General features: G+C 39.0%; 1 protein-coding gene across 1 annotated transcript in view; it reads right to left on the bottom strand.

Moving 5' to 3' along the window:
- Nucleotides 1-21,640, bottom strand: part of LOC121416859 (thrombospondin type-1 domain-containing protein 7A-like) — a 49,341-nt gene that overhangs the window by 3,534 nt on the left and 24,167 nt on the right. The window contains exons 7-24 of the mRNA XM_041610380.1: nucleotides 21,106-21,369; nucleotides 19,323-19,577; nucleotides 18,766-18,987; nucleotides 16,180-16,347; nucleotides 15,249-15,428; nucleotides 14,286-14,420; nucleotides 13,078-13,284; nucleotides 12,404-12,531; nucleotides 11,080-11,236; nucleotides 10,397-10,627; nucleotides 8,144-8,403; nucleotides 7,262-7,433; nucleotides 6,408-6,514; nucleotides 5,561-5,703; nucleotides 3,756-3,856; nucleotides 2,325-2,468; nucleotides 984-1,106; nucleotides 379-480 (exon numbers count right to left, since the gene is read on the bottom strand). Coding sequence (XP_041466314.1) covers nucleotides 379-480; nucleotides 984-1,106; nucleotides 2,325-2,468; nucleotides 3,756-3,856; nucleotides 5,561-5,703; nucleotides 6,408-6,514; nucleotides 7,262-7,433; nucleotides 8,144-8,403; nucleotides 10,397-10,627; nucleotides 11,080-11,236; nucleotides 12,404-12,531; nucleotides 13,078-13,284; nucleotides 14,286-14,420; nucleotides 15,249-15,428; nucleotides 16,180-16,347; nucleotides 18,766-18,987; nucleotides 19,323-19,577; nucleotides 21,106-21,369 — 3,099 coding nt within the window. The remainder of the gene's footprint in view (nucleotides 1-378; nucleotides 481-983; nucleotides 1,107-2,324; nucleotides 2,469-3,755; nucleotides 3,857-5,560; nucleotides 5,704-6,407; nucleotides 6,515-7,261; nucleotides 7,434-8,143; nucleotides 8,404-10,396; nucleotides 10,628-11,079; nucleotides 11,237-12,403; nucleotides 12,532-13,077; nucleotides 13,285-14,285; nucleotides 14,421-15,248; nucleotides 15,429-16,179; nucleotides 16,348-18,765; nucleotides 18,988-19,322; nucleotides 19,578-21,105; nucleotides 21,370-21,640) is intronic.

The following is a 21,640-nucleotide window of genomic DNA, read 5'->3' as shown; positions in this document are numbered from 1 at the left end:
AATAATCCGCTTGATATAGCGCTTAATACGTCGGAACGATGTGTCTAAGCGTTTACAAATATATTATTACCCCGTTCATCGGATTCGATCAGTCATTCCCGCACACAATGTGTGCACATCCTCCACTCCCTGGGGAGTATTCCAGTCAGTTGCCGGTGAGGCGCACACAGTACTGGACAAGCTACAATGACTTTCACATCATACCGGGTACCCATTTAGCACCTGGGTCGAGAGTGGCAAACTTTGGAAGGACGCCAGACCGTGGTGAGATTCGAACACACGACCCTCTGTTTACAAGGCGAGAGTCAGAACCACTACACCACAGCTCCTCCACACAGAAGGCTCCAAAATGAATGCTCCAATGCTGATATAACTCACCTCTTTTCGCATGATAAAGGCTTGTGTTTGAATCAGCGTCGTTGGTTTCTATCCCTCCTGATGTTGTGACTATGACGTCTTCAGGCACACACTTTAACATACCTAGATAATAGGAAGAGAGAAAGAGAGAGATGAAAAGAGGATGGTAATTTTTGAATGCTTTATTTTAGGTTCTAAAGGGCAATTCCATAAAAAGACACAGACTGCTGGAGGATAGCTTCGCGGTATCCTGCCGGGAAGCTGTCCTCCGAGAGAGTTGCCCCAGGCAAGGGTTCTCATCCAGGATACTTTTCCTCGAGAACAATGATAAATAAAATTCTCTACACAAAATATTGAGCGATAAAATATGAGGGGGAAAAAGGAGGGTCGAACAAAATGGTGGAAAGAGATTAAGAAAAAGTGGAATTAAATACTAGAAAAAAGATTAATTAATTATCAATTGAATTTTTAATCTTGAACTTAATGATATCGCCCAATATATTAAGAAATCATAACTTCTTTTATCATGTTTATGTTTTATTACAAAATTACTATAAACTAATGAACATACAGGTTATAATCAATGACATTGCTCATTATTCACCAGGAAGGCAATATAAACTTACCATCGACTGAGTAATATCCTGGTTGACAAATGCATTCTCTTTCTTTACTGCACATTGTGTGTGGGAAGGGGCAATGGTCATCTACTATACACCCGACAGAAGGATAGCAGGTTCTCCCATTTCCTGTAACAAACAGACAATCATCATTTAATTCAACCAACCTATACTGAAATCATCTTTCTCCTTCTTTGTGTGTTTCTCCTCACCCTGATAAAGGAGATATGTATCATTTTCAATTTGTTAAACAAATACCATTTGTTTACTTTTTTCCTGTATTAACTCAAGCAATTATAAACTTACTTGATCCACAAAGAGTTATATCATGGTTGCAAATATCTAATACTACTGTTATCCCACGTTACCTATATCTATTTTAATTTCACCTTACATAATAATTTCATGTGGCATTACCACAATGATATTATTATTTCCACAAGTCATTTTCGCTATGATTATCAATTTCGTAACATACATGTAGGTAAATTGCCAGTCTGTCTACTGCCAACTCGTCAACATGGTCTATTTCATTTAGTCTAATGCTATTCTGTCCAACATTTTGTCTAATAACCAATTACCATTCGGTCCGATCATCACTTCGTCTAATCACCATTTCGTCTCATAACCAGTTGGTCCAATTTTCATTCATTATGCACAGATACCACTTAGTCTTATTAGACCAAATGGTATATGGTATATGGACTAAATAGCTATTGGACCAACTGATTATTAGACGAAATGATGAATGGATGAATTGGCAATTAGACCATGTGGACAGTGGATGAATTGATGATACACCAAATGATAGTTGACAAGTTAGCAATTGGATGAATTAGCATTAGACGAATTAGAAATAAAACGTTACATATATGTTGTGTTTTGCTTTGTAAAAGATTCCACAATTCAGCCCTTGGCTGTGTTGGAATTTTCTCAATAAATTAATTCAATCACCTTACATGTAATCAAGTGGTCCTGACCATACTGGCTAAGGTTGAATCAGCCATGATGGCATTTGAGGATTTGGGAATTAGACAATCTGTTTTTTTTTCTTTTTATGGTAACTTGGCAACTCCTGTAGGAGCTCAGCAGGACAGCTTTTTGCTGGTACAGATATAACCAATTACCTCGGAAATAGTTTACTTTTCTAGGTTAATCAGTCGTAGTGGCCGACCTTATAGATGATAGGCATTACTCTCAGGCCTTTTAATCAAAGTGGAGACAATTAATGGCAGAGTGGGGATTAAAACTAACAACCTTGCGATTCTGAGTCAAATGCTCTAACTACTTGACCACACGATCTGCCATCAGACCAAGTGAATACATAAAACCATTCTTGTTTTTTACCAAGAAATCCTGAAGAACACTTGCAGACACCGTTATCACAGTAGCTTCCTAGTGAGGTGCAGTCAGGCACACAGTCTAAAGATGATGGTGGTTTCACGGTCTCGTCACAACCCCCTTCTACGATCAGGATGTTCCCGCTTGCATCTAGAAAGAAAGAATATTCAAAGGGGGAACTTGTAGACAATTTATCACATCTTCTACGCAAATACCGAGGTGAATGTGCATGGTTTATTCAGAGCTGCCAACCTGAACAAGAACATTTCAGTATTTCTAAAGCAGAAAATCAGTATTTTGGTGAGGAAATCAGTATTTTCAATGAAACACCATTGGACAAGATATAAAACTGAAACATTAGAAATCAGTATTTGGCATGAAACCATCAGTATTCTTCTTATTTTTCAGTACTAAATATTGAAAATCCGTACTACTTGGCAGCTCTGTTTATTGCATGAACTTGTGATGTTTCAATTTGGATGAAAGAAATATATATTCAAAGGTCCAACATGTGTAAGTGATTTATTGCATTTTCTAGGCAATTTAATCAAGCTGAACTGTGATCTTTTACTAGCCTTACATCAGCTGTCTCTGCTTTTCTTTCTGACCAGTAGTCATCTGCTTTCTAATTATAAATAAATTGTCCAAGTTGATTTAAAATAACCCACACAAGTAATTACTTGAATGCAGAGGAAACTAAGCGAGAGTAGCGCTTCAAAAACAAAACAGAGAGGTTCCCTCAAGCATGATATCAGTAAAACTTCAAAGCAAGAACTTGCAATATTTATGTATAGTACAAGAAGAGGTTGTTACCCACTCCTTTTTCAGATCTTTTTCAATACAATAATCAAGATCATAATCATAATAACCGTTCTTCCAATAAATTTCATTTATGGTCTATCAAGTCTAGTCACGAAGATAATTCATTGAGTTATGTAGGTTCCAAACAAAGATTCCCCAAATAATAACTAATTCACAATTTATATCTTCCTTTAGAAAACAGTACAAAAATGTTCTAGTAAATGATTATTAATAGCAATGCATTACTTGTATCACATCTACCCCCCCCCCTTCGATTCGTGTCTATTTGTATTCCTTGTTGTTGTTTTTTCTCATTTTTCCTACATTGTATTTTATATAATGATATGACATTCTGTTTTTTTTTTAAATTTAATATTGTTGTCTTTTTGCTATGTTTTGGCATTCCAGCCTTACAGGTTTCTCATAACTTTAATGGAAAGCCACGCAATTTATTTTATTATCTAATCACATTATTTGATGTTTCTTTTTATTTTTATCCTATTTTGCGAAATAAAGATTGAATTGAATTGAAAGCAGTCCGCAAAAGATAGTGTCAAAGAAACTCTTGTATTTAACTTAAGTTCACAGCAGTCCAAGAACTCCTTGTGATATACTTTTCTTCATTTCAATACTCACCTAAAGTCTCGCACCAGATGTCTCTAGATCGTGTTGCTTTATCCCACTTTCCTACTGTCCATCTAAACACAGGGCAATTAGCGCTTACAGCTGGGCAAGGTCTACAAAAGAAATGATGGAAATACTGCACTTCAAGTCTACTAATATTTTTCCCCACTCTATAAAGCATTAGAAGTTTTTTCTCGCATCATCAAAATCCAATAAAATGAACTTGTCCACACTCAGGGTTCCCAGCTTTTCAAGAAAACAAAATTCCTTGGTTTTTCCCTGATGAAGTTTGAAAATCCTCTGATAATTATTTAAACCCATTCCCAGTTTCACATGTTTTCTTATGGGGCGTTGCAAGAAATTTAATCAATTGCAAGTCTATTTTTGGTCCCTAAATCAATCATATGCTTGTAATCAATTGCAAATTTGTGACTGATTACTGATTGAACTGCTTCTTGCAACAAAAAGTGTAATCTGATTTGCTTTAGTTAAAAGTGATCAATCAATTGTAATATTGCAACAGTATATTTGCAACTGATTGCAATTATTTTCTTGCAACACCCCCTTGGTAGTTGCAGTGAATTACATGGATTTTCAGTATAAAAAAAAATATGTAAAACAAATCAGTACCACCAAAACCAGTTATTCAGTGGATGTTGTTTTGAAATGCAACAAAATATAACAGAGTCTGACTGACTACCTTTGCTTTGACTATTGGGCCAATCAAAATTCCCTGATTTTTCCCTCATTTGAGACCTTTCCCCTGATTTGAGGTATTCCCTGATTTTTCCCTGACTGGAAAAAGTAAAATAATTTTATTTATAATTTATAATGGGCTGGGAACCTTGACAATGACCAACCAAGGTACAACACAAATTGTGACCATAAAAGACATGGGAGTGATATAGACAGATACTTTATTCCAACACAAAAGTAATTGGTTTCAATTACTTGAAATAATAAAAAAAATAAAGACGGTATTGTAGATTTTAACTATAAACTCAATTTGCATTGGATTCACAAAATAATTTTTTTGTAGGAATTTGAGGTCTGACAGGCACTTTTATGAATTGGGGTAAAATTAGTCTAAAGGTTGTGCCTGAATGGAAAGAACAGAAAGGCAGGAGCTGGAACTACAACATTAATTTGGGGGAGTGATTTTTGGAGTTCTAGTGCAAAGCATCTACATGTAGTTGAGGAGCCCACCCCCCCTCTAACAAAGTAAGTTTCTACCAACAACTTTGTTCATCTTCTTATTGTATATTATCTGTACCTCTAAATCAATCATTACATGTACCTCTAAATCAATTTGACATCATGGTCCAGACATTTGGAATAATCTTGCACAAAATATTAAATCTTGTTTCACTTTACACTGCTTAAAATCAATTCTGAAAAGAAATATCATTCCATCTTATTTATCCCATACTTAAAATCAATCCTAATTAACCACTATAAATCAAATAAAAAATATAAATTCTACAGCTACATATATCTTAAGCACCCGCACCTGCATCTGCATTGCACCCACTTGTTAAGTAATTACATGGACCAATCATAGTGACTAACCCATTTTTATGAGGCCACCATCAATTACAAGCTTAACCACTCACAATGGCGGTCTCCTGCGTTCATTACATTTTGTTGATGTTTCTTTTTTTTATTATTAAAATTAGAAGTATATGCCCACACCATTTTTTTTCTAATTATATGTTATGTTTATATTGTATACATCATGGATTATTTTGTATACTGTATTACAATGTAAATATTTTGATAAATGCAGTGTGAATGCAGAAATAAACAAACAAACAAACCTTGAACTGATGAGATTGGTGGTACATGGCTTGCCTCCCATCACTGGTGGACTGGTAACAACTCTCATCCTCGTCTTCTGACCACTGATACTTGAGTTGAAGCAGTTAGCAGTACAAGATGTGTACGGAGACCACTCTGAAACCTAGTGAAATAATTGAAATATATGAGAGACTGGTAACAACTCTTATCCGGGCTTTATGACCACTTACACTTGAATTGAAGCAGTTAGCAGTACAAGATGTGTATGGAGACCACTCTGAAACCTAGTGAAATAATTGAAATATATGAGAGACTGGTAACAACTCTTATTCTGGCTTTCTGACTACTTATAATGGAGTTGAAGCAGTTAGCAGTAAAAGATGTGTACGCAGACCATTCCCGAAAACTAGTGAAATAAGAAATACATGAGAGACTGGTAAAATATTTTCAACTTTGTCTTCTGACCATTGATGCAGCAGATGTGTACGGAGACCATTCCCGAAACCTAGTGAAATAAGAAATAAATAAGAGACTGGTAAACTATTTCCAACCTTGTCTTTTGACCATCGATACTGGAGTTGAAGCATTTGGCAGGTCAAGATGTGAATGGTTACCATTCTGTAAAACAAGAAATATATGAGAGACTGGTAACAAATGCATATGCTTGGCTTACTAATGTTCAGCTTTCAATCAACATGAACCACTAGAAAAGGAGGGGATTATTGGAAATTATAATAACATGAAAATGGGGCATCTTTTATCATCTGATGGCACAATTGAAGATAATTTTTATTTTATTAAAGTTTATAGGGGAAAAGGCTCAGAGTAAACTTTAAGAATGCAGGAAAATTTAAAAATGTATCTCACCAAACAATCCCCTGGACACCATGTGGTACACTTGCGAGAAGTGGCTAGATCCAGAGAAGACCGGTTGAAAGCAGATCCAAGAGGGTTGACCACATCATAGTTCATAGCTATGCATAATAAAAACACAAGAATGATAAGAAATTTGTAAATTTTTACAAGACAAGTCCACCCCAACAAAAAGTTTATTTGAATAAAAAGAGAAAAATATAACAAGCATAACACTGAAAATTTGACCAAAATTAGATGTAAAATAAGAAAGTTATGGCATTTTGAAGTTTTGCTTAATTTAAAAAACAGTTATATACACATCCTGATCGGTATGCAAAGGAGAAGTCTGATGATGTCACCCACTCACTATTTCTTTTGTACTTCATTATATGAAATATTCTAATTTTCTCCACATTGTAAAGTGAAACAATTAATTCCTCCTCAACATGTGCAATTAGCATTGTTTAATACTATATGGTTCAGCCGAGTTGGTCCTTCTTGTTAAATATGTAAAAAATATTGTATACTTCAAGCAATGAAAAGCAAAAGAAATAGTGAGTGAAGGACATCATTGACTGTCTCATTTGCATGTCACTGAATTGTGTATATCACTGTTTCGTAAAAAATAGTGAAACTCCAAAACGTCATAACTTTCTTATTTTACATTTTGATGAAATTTTCAGCATTATGCTAGTTTGATTTTTTTTCTATTTATTCAAATCAACGTTTTTTGGGAGTAGACTTGACATTTAATAAACAACAATGGGTGAAGTGTCTAACATCGCAAAGTGATATAACGTATCGTAGTGGCAGATCATTATTTAAGATAACAATCTCTTGACTGACATACACACAAATCCTCTTACCATTCATATAGCAATATTCCCAGTCTACAGTAAGGCCATCACTGCGCTGGCATTCGACGAGTCTCGTCTCGTGTCCGACTCCGCAACCAGCCTTGGTATCAAATTGGCAACCACTCCAGTTTCCTTTGTGCCACTTATAGGTGAAGCAAGGTTTGATGTTACAAGGTCTTGTCTGGTAAAAGATGAATGATTTATAAATGAAATGAGCTCACTTGCAAAAGGGGTTAGGTCCATTTTTCATCAAATTTGATTTTTATATCTTAATCTATAGATCTTTAGTAGCTCTATATAGATGATTCTAAAGAAAAGTTGAAATTCCTAGTAAAAAGTGAACTAAAATGGCAAAGAAAAATCACTTATTTTCAAAAGGGGTTAGGTCCATATCAGTTTAGTATTGCAAAAGGGGTTAGGTCCACGCAAATTTTTTTTGGAAAAGAATATCTTTAAAAATATGAAGACAAGTAGATTTCTTGTATACCAATTTTATGTTCTCATGGTAGGGTATCATGAAAATTCAGTTTCGCATAAGAATATTGCAATATGACAGAATAAAAAACATGCTTTTTCTCGGAATGGTCCAAAGTGGACCTAACCCTTTTTGCAACTTAACTCTTCAAATATCAAATACAACCATTTAATTATAACAGGTCCGTTCATATACTGTAGCACCGCAAAATATTTCAATATCACCATCATCTTCTTCATCATAATTTTCATCATCATCATCATCACCATCATCATCGTCATCACCACACCATCATCATCACCATCCTCATCATCATCATCATCATCATCACCATCATCATCATCACCATCATCATCATCATCATCATCGTCATCATCATCATCAGATCTGAACATTCATCCTCCTAACCATCTTACCTCATTGAGGCTATGTGCATCCTGGCACCTTCGCCCGTGCCCGGAGGACCTGGTGACGATCTTCCTAGTCCTGAACGTGATGCCATCGGTCCCACAGGTGGCGCTGCAAGATGACCATGGGGTAAATGCCCCGAGTTGACAATCTATGGGACATTCAACCATGCATGTTTCATGGGTCGTGATGTTTGCGTGTTGGCAGCGGTCCATGGTCACAGGGATGTTGGCAGCGTTGACGCAGTTCAGCGTCCGGAATCTGGTTCCTAGGATACAAAGAAAGAGAAAGGGCTTTTGACGATGTTGACAATATTTCTCTTTTTTAATGGTGAGATGATCAACATGATGAAGTTATTAATAATAATAATAATAACAGCTGGATTTATATAGCGCTTTTTGCCCAGGATACAAAGCACTTGCTATTAAAACCCCGGGTTCAGCTCAAGCTACCATCACCGGCGCTCAGTGCATGCAAGGAATTAATTAATCCTCCCGGCTACCCATTCACCTCACCTGGGTCGAGTGCAGCACAGTGTGGATGAATTTCTTGCTGGAGTAAAACACGTCAAGGCTAGGATTCGAACCCATGACCCTCTGTTTGAAAGGCGAGAGTCAGAATCACTAGACACACCCGCATATTAGTGATGATGACTGAGATTATGATTATTCTTATGTCAAGATGTATGCCTCCATCTTTGCTAGATCACAAATGATTTTAAAAGATGAACCATGTGATCTCCAATCATATTCTTGTCAATATCAAACAATTTTTTTTCATTTCTTGTTTATATTTAGCTATTGCACTGCTTTATTGTTTGCTTTATTGCCATAGTTGAGCATGCTATTTTATTCATGAGTCCATTTATGATTTATTAGTTCAAAACAGTGGACTTTTTCATGAAATTGGGTGCTCAACCACAGCTACAAGCATCGGTTTGGCGCACCGTGACAAAAGCATGCATCAGCAATTAAATTTTTTACATATGCAGTAGATTTAAGCATAATTCATACAGGAAATCTTCATCAACTATAGATTCACCCAATACTTTTCAAAACCACCTTTGTGAATTTATGTTATTTTGGTCCTTAACCCTCAATAGACTGGGCTATTTTGACACCTAAGAAGACTTTGATCTCGGCCGTCGATCCTGCGATCACAACGAAAATTGGTACGCGCATAACCCATGGCATTATCTACAAAACTATAATATCTAATTTATGCGTAAAATCATAAGTTTGCTGAATCAAAACTATAATATCTAATTTATGCGTAAAATCAGAAGTTTGCTGAATCAGCCCCCCCCCGTCTTCTAAGGTGTCGAAATAGCCCAGTCTATTTAGGATTAACCCTAATTCTCCCGGGGGGGGCCATAATGGCCCCCCCTCAACAATTTTCGCAATATATCTGCTGCGCGAAATTTTTTCACCTCGCAGCTCACTGACTTTAGGATTAACCCTAATTCTCCCGGGGGGGCCATAATGGCCCCCCCTCAACAATTTTCGCGATATATCTGCTGCGCGAAATTTTTTCACCTCGCAGCTCACTGACTTTTTACATTCAAGTCTCGCGCAAATTTTGAGACCAAAGTTGTGAAGCCCGGGTACGCGGTTACGACATTATGCAACATTATGCAAGTGCATGTCAGACCCACCAAAATTGCTCATAAACGTGATTTCATGTACAAATCCAATGCAAATTGCGTATTTAGCCAAAATTCATAAATGTATCATTATTTCTACTTTTACTGATTAAACTTAATTAATTTTGCCTTGTTTATGATCAGAATTATGTCTGGAACAATTTCCGATGAAAAAGCAATAAAAAACAAAAAGTAAAAAAAACAAAGAAATACATAAGAAATTCATAAAACAATAAAATACATAAGAAATTTATTTCCAAACCAAAGTTTTTTTGAATTACGATTGTTAAGAATGCTACAAAGAAAATTTTTACCAAAAATTAGCATTCTAGGAGCTTTATTTAGTGAATTAGAGCAAAAAGTATGATTTATGCATAAATTAGCATAATTAATTCAGATAAAATAAAATCTCATTATTTTTGAAAATTTTACCATACAGCCTTGTAGATTACATCGCACACTACCAGCGTGCAAATTTTTGCGTCGCTCGCGCGATCGGCGGCAGAGATCTTAAGGGGGGGCCATAATGGCCCCCCCCGGGAAAGACAAGAATCAAAATAACCCGGGAGATTTAGGGTTAAGCCATGCACAACACTACAGACAACTAAAGGCCTCATACCTCTCCCACACTCTCCCTGGATAGGCCTGCATGTGCTCCATTCTCCCGTAGCCAGCGTGAAGACCGATGCTAAGCAATCCGCCTGAGAACACGCTTCAGTCTGCCTGATTGGTATGCAAGGCTGCAGCTCGGCATCAGGGCGAATCACGATCCTGCTCCGAGATTTTTTGGCGTTCATGCACGGCTGACTGCAGCTTGTAAATGCGGACCACTCACTGAAAACACATTCACCTAATATTGGGAATGAAAGAAAGAAGGATTGTGTTTATAATGACAAAATGTGTATGACCACTCCACTATACATAGACAAAAGCTAGGTGGAGAAGGTGATAAACTGAATTTGTTTGGCTTGTTCAAAATACTGGATAAAAAAAATAGAGTTTTCTCCACTTTTCTACTCATATCATCATCATCATCACCACCATCATCATCATCACCATCATCATCACCATCATCATTATCACCATTATCATCATCATCATCATCATTACCATCATCATCATCATTACCATCATGACCATCATCATCACCATCATCATCATCATCACCATCATCATCACCATCATCATCATCATCACCATCATAATCATCATCATCGCCACCATCATCATCATCATCACCACCACCATCATCATCATCACCATCATCATCATCATCATAATCACCATCACCACCATCATTACCTTGGCAAGGTAAATGACAAGCCTGCGTCAGAGGTGGCCTTGGTGTTCTCCCTTGACACAAGCTTTCATTCCCAGCGCCTGCTGGACAGCTTATGCTTCTGGACTGAGTTCCTGCTCCACAATTAGTCTTCAGATCTGTTGGTAGACAGGGCGCCCACTAGATCAGAACGCAGAGAGGAGATTACAATCATTGCATACTTTTCTCTTAGCAATTGGGGAGAAATTATCCCTTTCCCAAAAATCTACATCTCCAAAGATTTTCTAGCATCCGCATCAGGTGTGTGTTTAATATAAATATTTGTAAGTTATGAACTACTTTACGAATAACTGGCGATACCTTCTTGTGCTTTGAATAAATCAATGAGAAACAGATTATAGTACCCAAGATGGTATCATCTTTTGTTTGTAAAGTCACTTGTCAAAAGTCTGAACTGCATCTTTAGTGCAAGAATTCAGCAAGTGGCCTCTCGTTATCAAATCTTACACTTCATCATACAAAAAGCTGCTATAAAAAGACACAAACAGGGTTCCCTACTTTTCAAAAAAACAAACTTCCCTGATTTTTCCCTAATGAAGTTTGAAAATTTCCCAATAATTATTTAAACTCATTCCCAGTTTCACATGTCTTCTAAGTTGTAGCAGTGAATTACACATATTTTCAGTATAAAAACAATAATGTAGAATTAATATAAGTACTATTACACAGGCACCATAATCAGTCATTCAATTGATGTTGTTTTGATATGCAACAAACTGTAACAGTCTGACTGACTACAGTGCATTCGAATTTTGGGCTGATCAAAATTCTTTGATTTTTTTCCCCTTATTTAATGCATTTTCCATTGATTTGAGGTATTTTTCAAATCAAATTCACTGACTGGAAAAAAATAGAATTTTCAATTTCTATGACAGGCTGGGAAGCCTGAAAAAGTAGCCCGTATTCCGAACTCGAGTTTAAATTCAACCCTGGTTTAAAGTTGTGGTTTATCTACGGAGAGCCAATTGGAACAGAAATCCCTCAATTTATTAACTCACATGACACCCACATTGTTCATAAATGTCTCAATGGAATGATAAATCAAGTATCTTTCTTTATTATGAAAGCAAAAGGAAACAAAATAGTAAACATAAGAAATATATAATATAAACATAATTTTTGAATTTTTGGCACCTTATAATTTCAGTGCAGAGTTAGACCGTGGTGTAAGTTAAACCTGACTTAAGAATACGGGCCAGAGACTTTACTGCCGGACTCCTGCTAAAAGACGCCATAAAGACTTTTTACAAGGTACATAAGCAAAGTGGTTTCAGTAAGGCATCTTACCTCTGAAATCTCCCATTCTATAAGGTCACATGATCTCTCGAAGCACATCTGTGTGTCCGTCAATAGAGGGCAGGCCCTACCTCCCTGGACTGGATTCATTGTGATTTCTCTCATTCGCGTCCTCTCTCCTACCAAAACAAGCCATATTTCAAATTGAAAGAATCTCGCATATGAATACAAGTATGCCCCAAGCCAATGATAACAATGACCTTTGTATGTCTCATGCAGATTTTGGTCAGCGCTACATTCATTCTGGGAAATTTTTTGTAAAATTCTGGTATAAATAAAACACAATATTGGCTCATAAATAAATTAGCAGTCCCATGCTTGAACTCAATTTGGTCAAGAGAAAGAAGTTTGATCGGTGTCTTATATGCATCTCTGGATGTCGCACAAGTGATCTTCTCAAGCTATAGTGTATAATGTGTGAGATGTCAATGTAATGTTGAACCAATAAAGGTATGCAGTTTCCACAAGGTCAAAATCAATCTTATTTTGCTCCTAATATTGGCAACAATCATGAATTTTTCTTAACACTTTGACCAGCGAGTAAGCTCGCAAATAATTGAACATTGGACATTGCAAAGGCAATTGTGGATTGGTCAAAATGGAATGTGCTAATAAGTCTAATTTGGAATTATGGTATTAGAGGTTCATAAGTGGACAGGACATACCTTGACCACATGCCTGTGAGCATGATGACCAATTTGACCATTGAGTGACCTCACAATCGATGGAACACTGGACGGTACAGGGGTGTTCTTGCAAGGGTCCAGTCTGGGATGGGTCGAGAGACGGACAGAAGAGGTCAGCGACCTGGACGTAATCGTTCCTGATGCAGATTGCTGCTCGACTCTGCTTTCCAGCTCCACATTGCATTCCTGTACATATTAATGATAAATTCCGTGAACTCTAACAAATAGCTTGCAAATAATCATGTTCACAGTCACACCTGCCTGAGCGTCCACTTGTCTAAAGTGGAAAGTTTGTCTTTGGTGGCCACAGAAACTGCCTACCATGTGGAAGAAATGTGCGTTATATTACCTGCCTATGAAGGCCTGGGCAGCGTTTCATCAATATTTTCATCCGACAGGTTGTCAGATCTGACATCTTTCCATGATTTTGATTGGCTTAGAGGCACTGTTCCTATGGTAACTGTCGGATAAACTGGGACTTGTCGGATAAAACATCCGACAAGTCCTTTCATGAAACGCCCCCCAGATGTCTATAATGGCCAGTTGTTGCTGTTTTTACCTTTTTTTTTGGTGGCCGTAATCGTCAGGTTTGACTGATTTTTTTTTACTTAAAAAATGAAAGTTTTTGAATACCTATTCATGTTAGCAGAATGTGGCATACAGGTCATTGAGTACTGTCTTTAGCTATTCCCACAGACACAGGGCAGGGACCATGAGTTGAGTCTGACATGCACTTACGTAATTAAGTTTGCGTAATTTTTTAACCGTGTACCTGGGTGTCACAACTTTGGCGTTAAAAGTTCTACCAGACTTGGGAAAAAGTCAAGAAACAGGACAGCATGAACCTTTCATATTACATATTTATTTGGGGTGTCGTGGTCCACTTGTTAAAGACTTCCGTCTTTCAATCTGAGGGATGTGGGTTCGATTCGCAGCCATGGTGGATTTTCCTTGAGCAAAAAATTCACCCGAACTGTGCGGCACTAATCACGGGTAAGGTAAATGGTTAACGGCAGAAAGTAATTCCTAAAAAAGCTGAGAGCATCCTATTGGTAGACTAGCTTAGCCGAGGTAATAGGAGCACCTTGAGTACCTATCAAGTGTTTATGTGCGTCATACAAATCCTGTATTATTATTAATTATCAATAAAGGAATGTTCATCCTTTCCGGGTTAAGGTTTCACAGACCTTCAGGTAGTAGGCAGGTTGTCCAAGGTCCGAAGGTCCAGGAGTAGATGGATGATTGCAAGCCGCACGACAGGAATTCATGAAGATCGCTGTCTGCTATGTGAGGGCATAGCTCACTCAAGCTATCAGTCATCGCTGGAAAATAAAAAGGAACTTTCTTTGTAAAAATATGAAAATTTCAATTGCTAAAAGGGAAGTACACTCACTGTTGTACTGGGCAGAATCTGCGCTCACTGGACAATGACCTGGAGGGGTGTTTCAATAAGATTTAAGTATGACTTAGAGTGGCACTGAAATATCTCGTTGCGCGTGGTGTATTAAAGGCATGACCACATTGGTCAGATTATACCAAGAGGACCGCACTACTGCATATTGATCAAGGTGGTGTCTTGCATATCATGAACGCATCGGCATTTAAAGGTCCTATGACACCAATTCCATCTTATTCTAGATACATATCTATTATTAGGTAGTTTTACTTGAAAAATACGAATTTACCATCATTTACTACTACTACTACGACTACTACTATTACTACTAGTACAACTACATGCACTACTTCTTTTTTTTTACTAAAACTACTACTACTACATGTACTACTATTACTTCTACTTCTAATACTATTACTACAACTACTACTACTACTACTACTACTACTACTACTACTACTACTACTACTACTACTACTACTACTACTACTACTACTACTACTACTACTACTACTACTACTACTTCTACTACCATTACTACTACTACTATGATGGCGACCTACCAACCAACCTACCTATCTACTACTACAACTTCTTAAAAGATTGTTTAAAAATGAAAATTTAATAATATTTTAAACTGTATTAACTTTAAACTTTATTCAATAAATCTCGTACTACTATAATTCATATTTGTTAGCATCATTACAGGTAATCAAAATGATTCATCCATCAGGATGATGTCATCATTACTTACAGACGCCAACGATGTCCCTCGTCCTCATTCTACAGTAGTTTCTGAGGGATTCTGTGCCACAATTGCTCTGGCACGGACCAAACTCGGACCATTCCGAGAGCAGGCAATCCCCACCGCAGGGTACGTAGCATCGCTGGGTAGAGGTGGGTGGGGGCTGCCTGAAATCCTGAAGGCACATGCCTGAGTGATAAGAGAAACAGATTGGGTTCTAAGAGCTTAATCTATGCAAAAAGAAATAACTGATTATTTTTTTCTTAATTCTAAGTCTTTCAAATATCCAAGACAATCCCCATCACAAGTTAGTTGCGGAAAAGAAAGAAGAAAAAGAAAAACAATGAAAAATACAACTTTTCACATAGGAAGTCTTTCAGACATCCAAGACAATCCCCATCACAAGTCAAGTTGTGGAAAAATAGTAGAAAATAAAAAAACACAAAAAATATACTCAAATACACCAAAAGTGGTCACAACATGAAGTGAAGAAGTTAATTCAAACAATCGGTTAACAAAATCTCCCAGAATTCCCAAATAAAAATGGGAATCATATTGGCAGAAAAAAAAGGAATTTCCAAAAAGAAAAGGCAGATGCCAATGTCTGAGTGTTTTTAATGTATAGTGAAAAGAAAAATCCAGGGGCCCCCGTCTTGTAAAGAGTTACGATTGATCCAATCAATTCCAACTCTATGGAATAGTGTCATAATTTTTCTACAGAAAATTTGCAAAACGTCCTTTGTAAACAAAGGGGAAAACTAAAGATTGTCAAGAAATCAATGAATTTAAGAATATACATTATATCTAGAAAATATTTTGAACAAACATGCATTTATAAGATGCTGACGTTGCTGGCTTTCCATAGTGACGATTGATCGGATCAATGGTAACTCTTTGTAAGACGGGACCCTGTAGACACGGTATATCATCAAAGATTTACCATCTTCAGCCACCAGACCGTCGCTACGGCCGCAGTGGACCTCCCTGGTCTGTAGACCCCTCCCGCAGCTTGACCCGATGACCTGACACACTGACCAGCCACCAGTGACCCATTGGAAAGTATAGCAAGGTTCGATGTCAATACATGGTGTGAACTGGGTAATGATACCTGGAAGAAATATAAATATTTCCATTACAAAAACATAATAAAAACAAATGATGCAATACTCACTGGAACACAAATATCTGGAGATATATTCTATTCATTATTTTTTTCTTCAAAACAGTATTCATATTTTAAGTGTCATTACAAATAGCAGCAGCAGTAGAAGGAGTATGATAAGTAATAACCAGTTGTTGAGGTTGTTGTTCCCTCTGTCAGGGCATTCATGGATGACCTGACGATTGTGTCGAGTAATGAGTCCCAGGTTGACAAAGGCCTCCATAGACTTGAGGAGATGGTAGGTTGGACTAAGATGAGGGATGCAGATCTATGACAAAGTTGTAGAGTGGTTGAAGAAGGTGGATAGGACGTTGATCCCAGGGAATGCAAAGGTGTGGTGCTGCCAATATGGGCTGCTGCCACGGATCATGTGGCAACTGCAGGTGTATGAGGTGGCAGTTTCTAGAGTTGAGAAGATGCAGCAGAAGATGAACTCGTTCTACCGGAAGTGGTTAGGTGTCCCACGGATGTTGACAGATGTAGCATTGTATTGTAGAACTGGAAAGCTAAGGCTTCCTATGGCATCAGTGGTAGAAGAGTACAAGGCTGGGAAGGTTAGGTTGGTCATGATGATGAGGGAGTCAAAGGATCAGACAATAGCGGATTCTCGGCCACCGATCCGTACAGGGAGGAAGTGGAAGGCAGAAGAGGCTACGGATGAAGCTGTGGCAATGGCCAAGTGGAAGGAGATGCGTGGTGCTGTCCAAGTGGGTAGGAGCGGGATAGGGTATCGTCCTGGCATGAGATGGTATAGCAAGCAAGGCAGGAAGGGTAGGAGGGATTTGGTAGTTGAGGCAGTCAAGGAGAAGGAGGAGGAATGTCGGATGGCAAAAGCTGCACAGCAGGGTGTGCAGGGTGCATGGACCCGTTGGGAAGAGGTGGAGCAGAAGGTCTCCTGGGATCAACTCAGGACGATGTCGTCTGGGGCCGTGCGCTTCATGATCAGTTCCACCTTTGATGTCCTGCCAACGCCGGTGAATTTAAAGAGGTGGGGTTGTGCGGAGGACGACAGCTGCAAGGTTTGCAGGAAGGCAAGAGGGTCATTGGAGCATGTCCTGTCAGCTTGTGGAGGGTTATTGCAAACTTATACATGGAGGCATAACCAGGTCTTGAAGGAGATTGGAGCTTTGGCAAGGGCAGCGGTAGAGGCGAGGAAGAAGAATGGAACCCAAGGGTGAGGGGCATCGAGTTTGTCAAGAAGGGGACTAGGTGTAGGAAGACTAGGCAAAGTCAAGGTGTGGGTGGGTTGTTAGCCGTTGCAGACGACTGGGAGGTACGTGTGGACGAGGGGAATAGGACTATGCCGGAAGAGGTGGTGGTCACAGCCCTGCGGCCAGATATGGTTCTTGTGGCTAGGTCGGCACGTAAGATTGTGATGGTTGAGTTGACGGTGCCGTGGGAGACGAGGATAGAAGAGGCGAGGGAGAGGAAAATGGATAAGTATGCTAGTCTGAAGCAGGAGTGTGAGCAGAATGGATGGGGAGCAGAGGTACATACAGTCGAGGTTGGGTGCAGGGGGTTTGCGGGTGTCTCTGCAAGGAGGTGGATCCGAGCAATGGGGTTCAGTGGTAGGGAAGGGGAGAAGTGGGTGAAGAGAATGTGTGGGGCAGCCGAGACGGGCTCGGCTTGGGTTATTCAGAAGGCAGTGTAGTGCTTTCTGGACAAGATTACTTAGGTGTCAATGGGGGTGCTGTCCAGGGTATTCCAGCATAGCACTGGCCAGCCAGGGGGAGGTGTACAGCACTCAAATGGCCGAAACACTTGTGATCCCTGGTGTGCTGCTGATGACCCGTTGACATCTGCAGAATTTAAGATCTTTCTGTATTTTCTACTGATAGTAGTCTGAGTAGTCGTAGTAGTTTGAGAAGTAGAAATAGTAGTTGTAGTAGTAGTGGTAGTAGTGGTAGTAGCAGTAGTAGAAATAGTAGTTGTAGTAGTAGTAGTAGTAGTAGTAGTAGTAGTAGTAGTAGTAGTAGTAGTAGTAGTAGTAGTAGTAGTAGTAGTAGTAGTAGTAGTAGTAGTAGTAGTAGTAGTGGTAGTAGTAGTAGTAGATGTAGCAGTAACAGCAGCAGCAGCAGTAGTAGTAGTAGTAGGAGTAATAGTTGGAGGAAAAGTATAATTACATGTATACATGTAGTAGTTGTAGTAACAGAAGCAGCATCACAAGTAGTTCGTTTAAATTTGAAGTAGTAGCAGTAGGACCAGTAGTAGTAATAGAAGTAGACATAGTAGCAGCAGAAGTATTTGTAGAAAAGCAGCTGCAGTACATGTAGTTGTAGTACTTTTACTTTTCCCCATTTATTAAATTCACGATGTCACAAAGCAGAATTTTGACCTTAACAAAAACGCTCTCGTCTTCCATACCATTTTCATCTGTCTCCTGGGGGCATGGTAGCCCTCCGTTGACCGGTAGAGTCAGGACATGCTTAGTCCTGGTCCTCATGGCATGTAGACCACATGAAGCACTGCAGGAGGACCAGGTACTCCATGGGCTTAGTTCACAGTCCTGAGGACAGGCTTTATCACAAGGCCTGGACCTTGCTGGCTCAGACCACACATCACATTGGCTGGGATCCGCAACAAACCCTATGTGAGAAAAAAACAAATAAAAAAAAAAAATATATATGGGATCATTTCATGAAGAGTTTTGTAAGTGATTTGCATCGACAAATGTTATAAGCAGCTGGAAATCCTTGTTATAAGGGGGGGGGGGATATTTCTGACAACTAAGCTAAAAAAAATAAAGAGGTTGCAGGTCACTGCCATATTCAGAAGTATCCATATAAACAATTGATGACAAGCAAGATAAATTTAAAAAAAAATCAAAAAGTCAGTGACCTCTCTGCAACTACAATAAGATATAGATATATTATCCTCCACTCCCTGGGGAATGTTCCTGTATTCACAAAACATGCATGCACCTGTTTCCTCCTCACAGACCACGCTCCGTGACTGGTATCCGATCCCTTCTCCGCAGCTGGCCGTTCCGTTCATCAGGCATCCTCCCTCTTCAGGACCTCCTTCTCCACACATGGCTGTTGCATTCACTTGACATTCTCCCCACGCAGTGGCCTGCCAGGAGTACGTATGGCACGATACGTGGAGGTTGCATGGCTTGGTTTGGGTTAACTCGTCCTCCGGCAGGCAGGGGTTCAAATCTTTGTTGAATGGGTAGGCTGGCAGTAAAAGAGAGATGGAAATAGAAAATGAGTCACAGATATCGAGACATTCTATTCTGATGCAATGTCAGCCTATACCTAGAAGGTTGAAGTCATTGGAGATGTATATTATTCAGACAGTGTCCAAAAGTGATAAAGCGCCCTCTCATGGTAATACTGCCCTGTCCCTCCAACTGTCCCTTCAAATGGGCGTCGTGGCGTGCGCCTGTAATCCAAGCTATATTGGGAAGTTACAAATTGATGCAGAGGTTCGAGTCCTCGTCACGTCTTTCGGATGGTGACGTTAAAGGTCGGTCCCAGACGTAAATTATCACATCAGGGGCCTGTTGCATAAAACTCTTTACCTGAGAAAACTCTGGTAAAAACTGAAAACTAAGGTTAGTCTGATTTCTGCTATTGACTTTAACACAGGGCAAAAACTCCGGTAAAAAAACCCTGAGTTTTCTCAGCTTAAAAGTTTTATGCAACGGGCCCCTGATTGATACGCGTCTGAAAAAACTCAAATACACACACACTCCATACAGATCTTGCAGATTTAGGGAACGAGCAAATTAGCAAAATTATAGCAGGGCTTCGAATCTTTGTTGTATGGGAAAGCTGATAGAGAGAAGAGAGATGCAAAACGAGTCGGGGATATCAAAACATTCTTGTCTGATGTAATGTTAGCATGTGGAGCGTTGTGGCCCAGTGGATTAGTCTTCGGACTTTGAAACAGAGGGTCGTGGGTTCGAATCCCAGCCATGGTGTAATTTCCTTCAGCAAGAAACTGATCCACAATGTGCTGCACTCAACCCAGATGAGGTAAATGGGTACTGGTAGGAATTAACTCCTTAAAAAGCTGTGTGCGCTATGAACGCCTAGCTGAGCTGGGTAATATAGGAGCGCCTTGAGCACCTAACAAGGTGGATATGTGCGCTATATAAATACCCTATATTATTATCATTTGGATATGTAGGTTGAGAAAAGGGGAGATGTACAGGTGTCACTAGCTTAATTACAACAGGGAGGCAAAAGATATCAATTCGACCTTACCCATTCCAGTTTTTTTTTATATTGCTGATTGACAAAAGTGTATGAATATGATTGACCATCTAACTCTGATTATAGGGAGGGTGACTACTCACCTTCCTTTGCCTAAATTGAGAAGAAATAACAATGACTTTGGAACTACTTTTGACTGGCGGAAGAATTAGGGCTTCTTTACTGTAGTATCAGATGATGAAATTGACCCCGTCAGGAGATGTCTTCATAAATGCCAATTTATTTTTAAAATGAGCCGGTCAAGGGACCCTTTTCTGGTCAGATATGGAATGTCAGACAAATATCCTATCCACTGGTAGTAAATATTCAACCCTCGAATTTCCTCCTTATTTTTTATGAATTTTTTAACCGTGCCATTTTAACACATGAGTCTGTGGGAAATGCTTTTCTTGAAATTTTCTCCTCAATTCTTACCCCAAAAAGGAAAAATTTTTGTATTTGATAGTAATTTTATCAGGATTCCAAGTTACAAAATAATCCTCACCTACGATTCTCCTAGTTCTTTTCCTGACACCTCCGTTCGGCCCACAGGACACCGAACAATCACCCCAATCAGACCACTCGTTAACCACACAGTCTTCAGCGCAAGGTACGCGACACGTTCCCTGTCTATCCGGCTTCGTCTTGCCAGCGCAGAACGATGCATCGACGCGCCTGTTGAGGGCGTTTATGCAGTATACCGCTCGGTGGCGGGTTCCCGGTCCGCAGTCATCATAGCCACGGTTCAGAAAGCACTTCGTCCATCGACCTGTGTAGCAAAGGCAAAAAGGATGCATAAGAAATTTTGGCCCGAATTCACGAAGGTGCTTTAGAAAATCCATGGTATATGCAGATTTCCTGTATAAATTACGATTAAGCGAGCGCGTATTTGGTGCGTGTATAAACAATGTCAAATGCTGATGCGCGCTTTTGTCAGTTTGCCAAATTGACGCCTGTTGCTATGGTTATCCACGCTATTTTATTCATGAGTCCACTGTTTTGAATAATGAGTCCACACTTCAAACAGTGAACTCATAAAT

Source organism: Lytechinus variegatus, chromosome 6 (genome assembly GCF_018143015.1).
Source record: "Lytechinus variegatus isolate NC3 chromosome 6, Lvar_3.0, whole genome shotgun sequence".
In the NCBI taxonomy this organism is placed as follows: domain Eukaryota; kingdom Metazoa; phylum Echinodermata; class Echinoidea; order Temnopleuroida; family Toxopneustidae; genus Lytechinus; species Lytechinus variegatus.
Note: the sequence above shows the minus strand (reverse complement) of the source record. Positions and strands in the feature narration are given on the sequence as shown.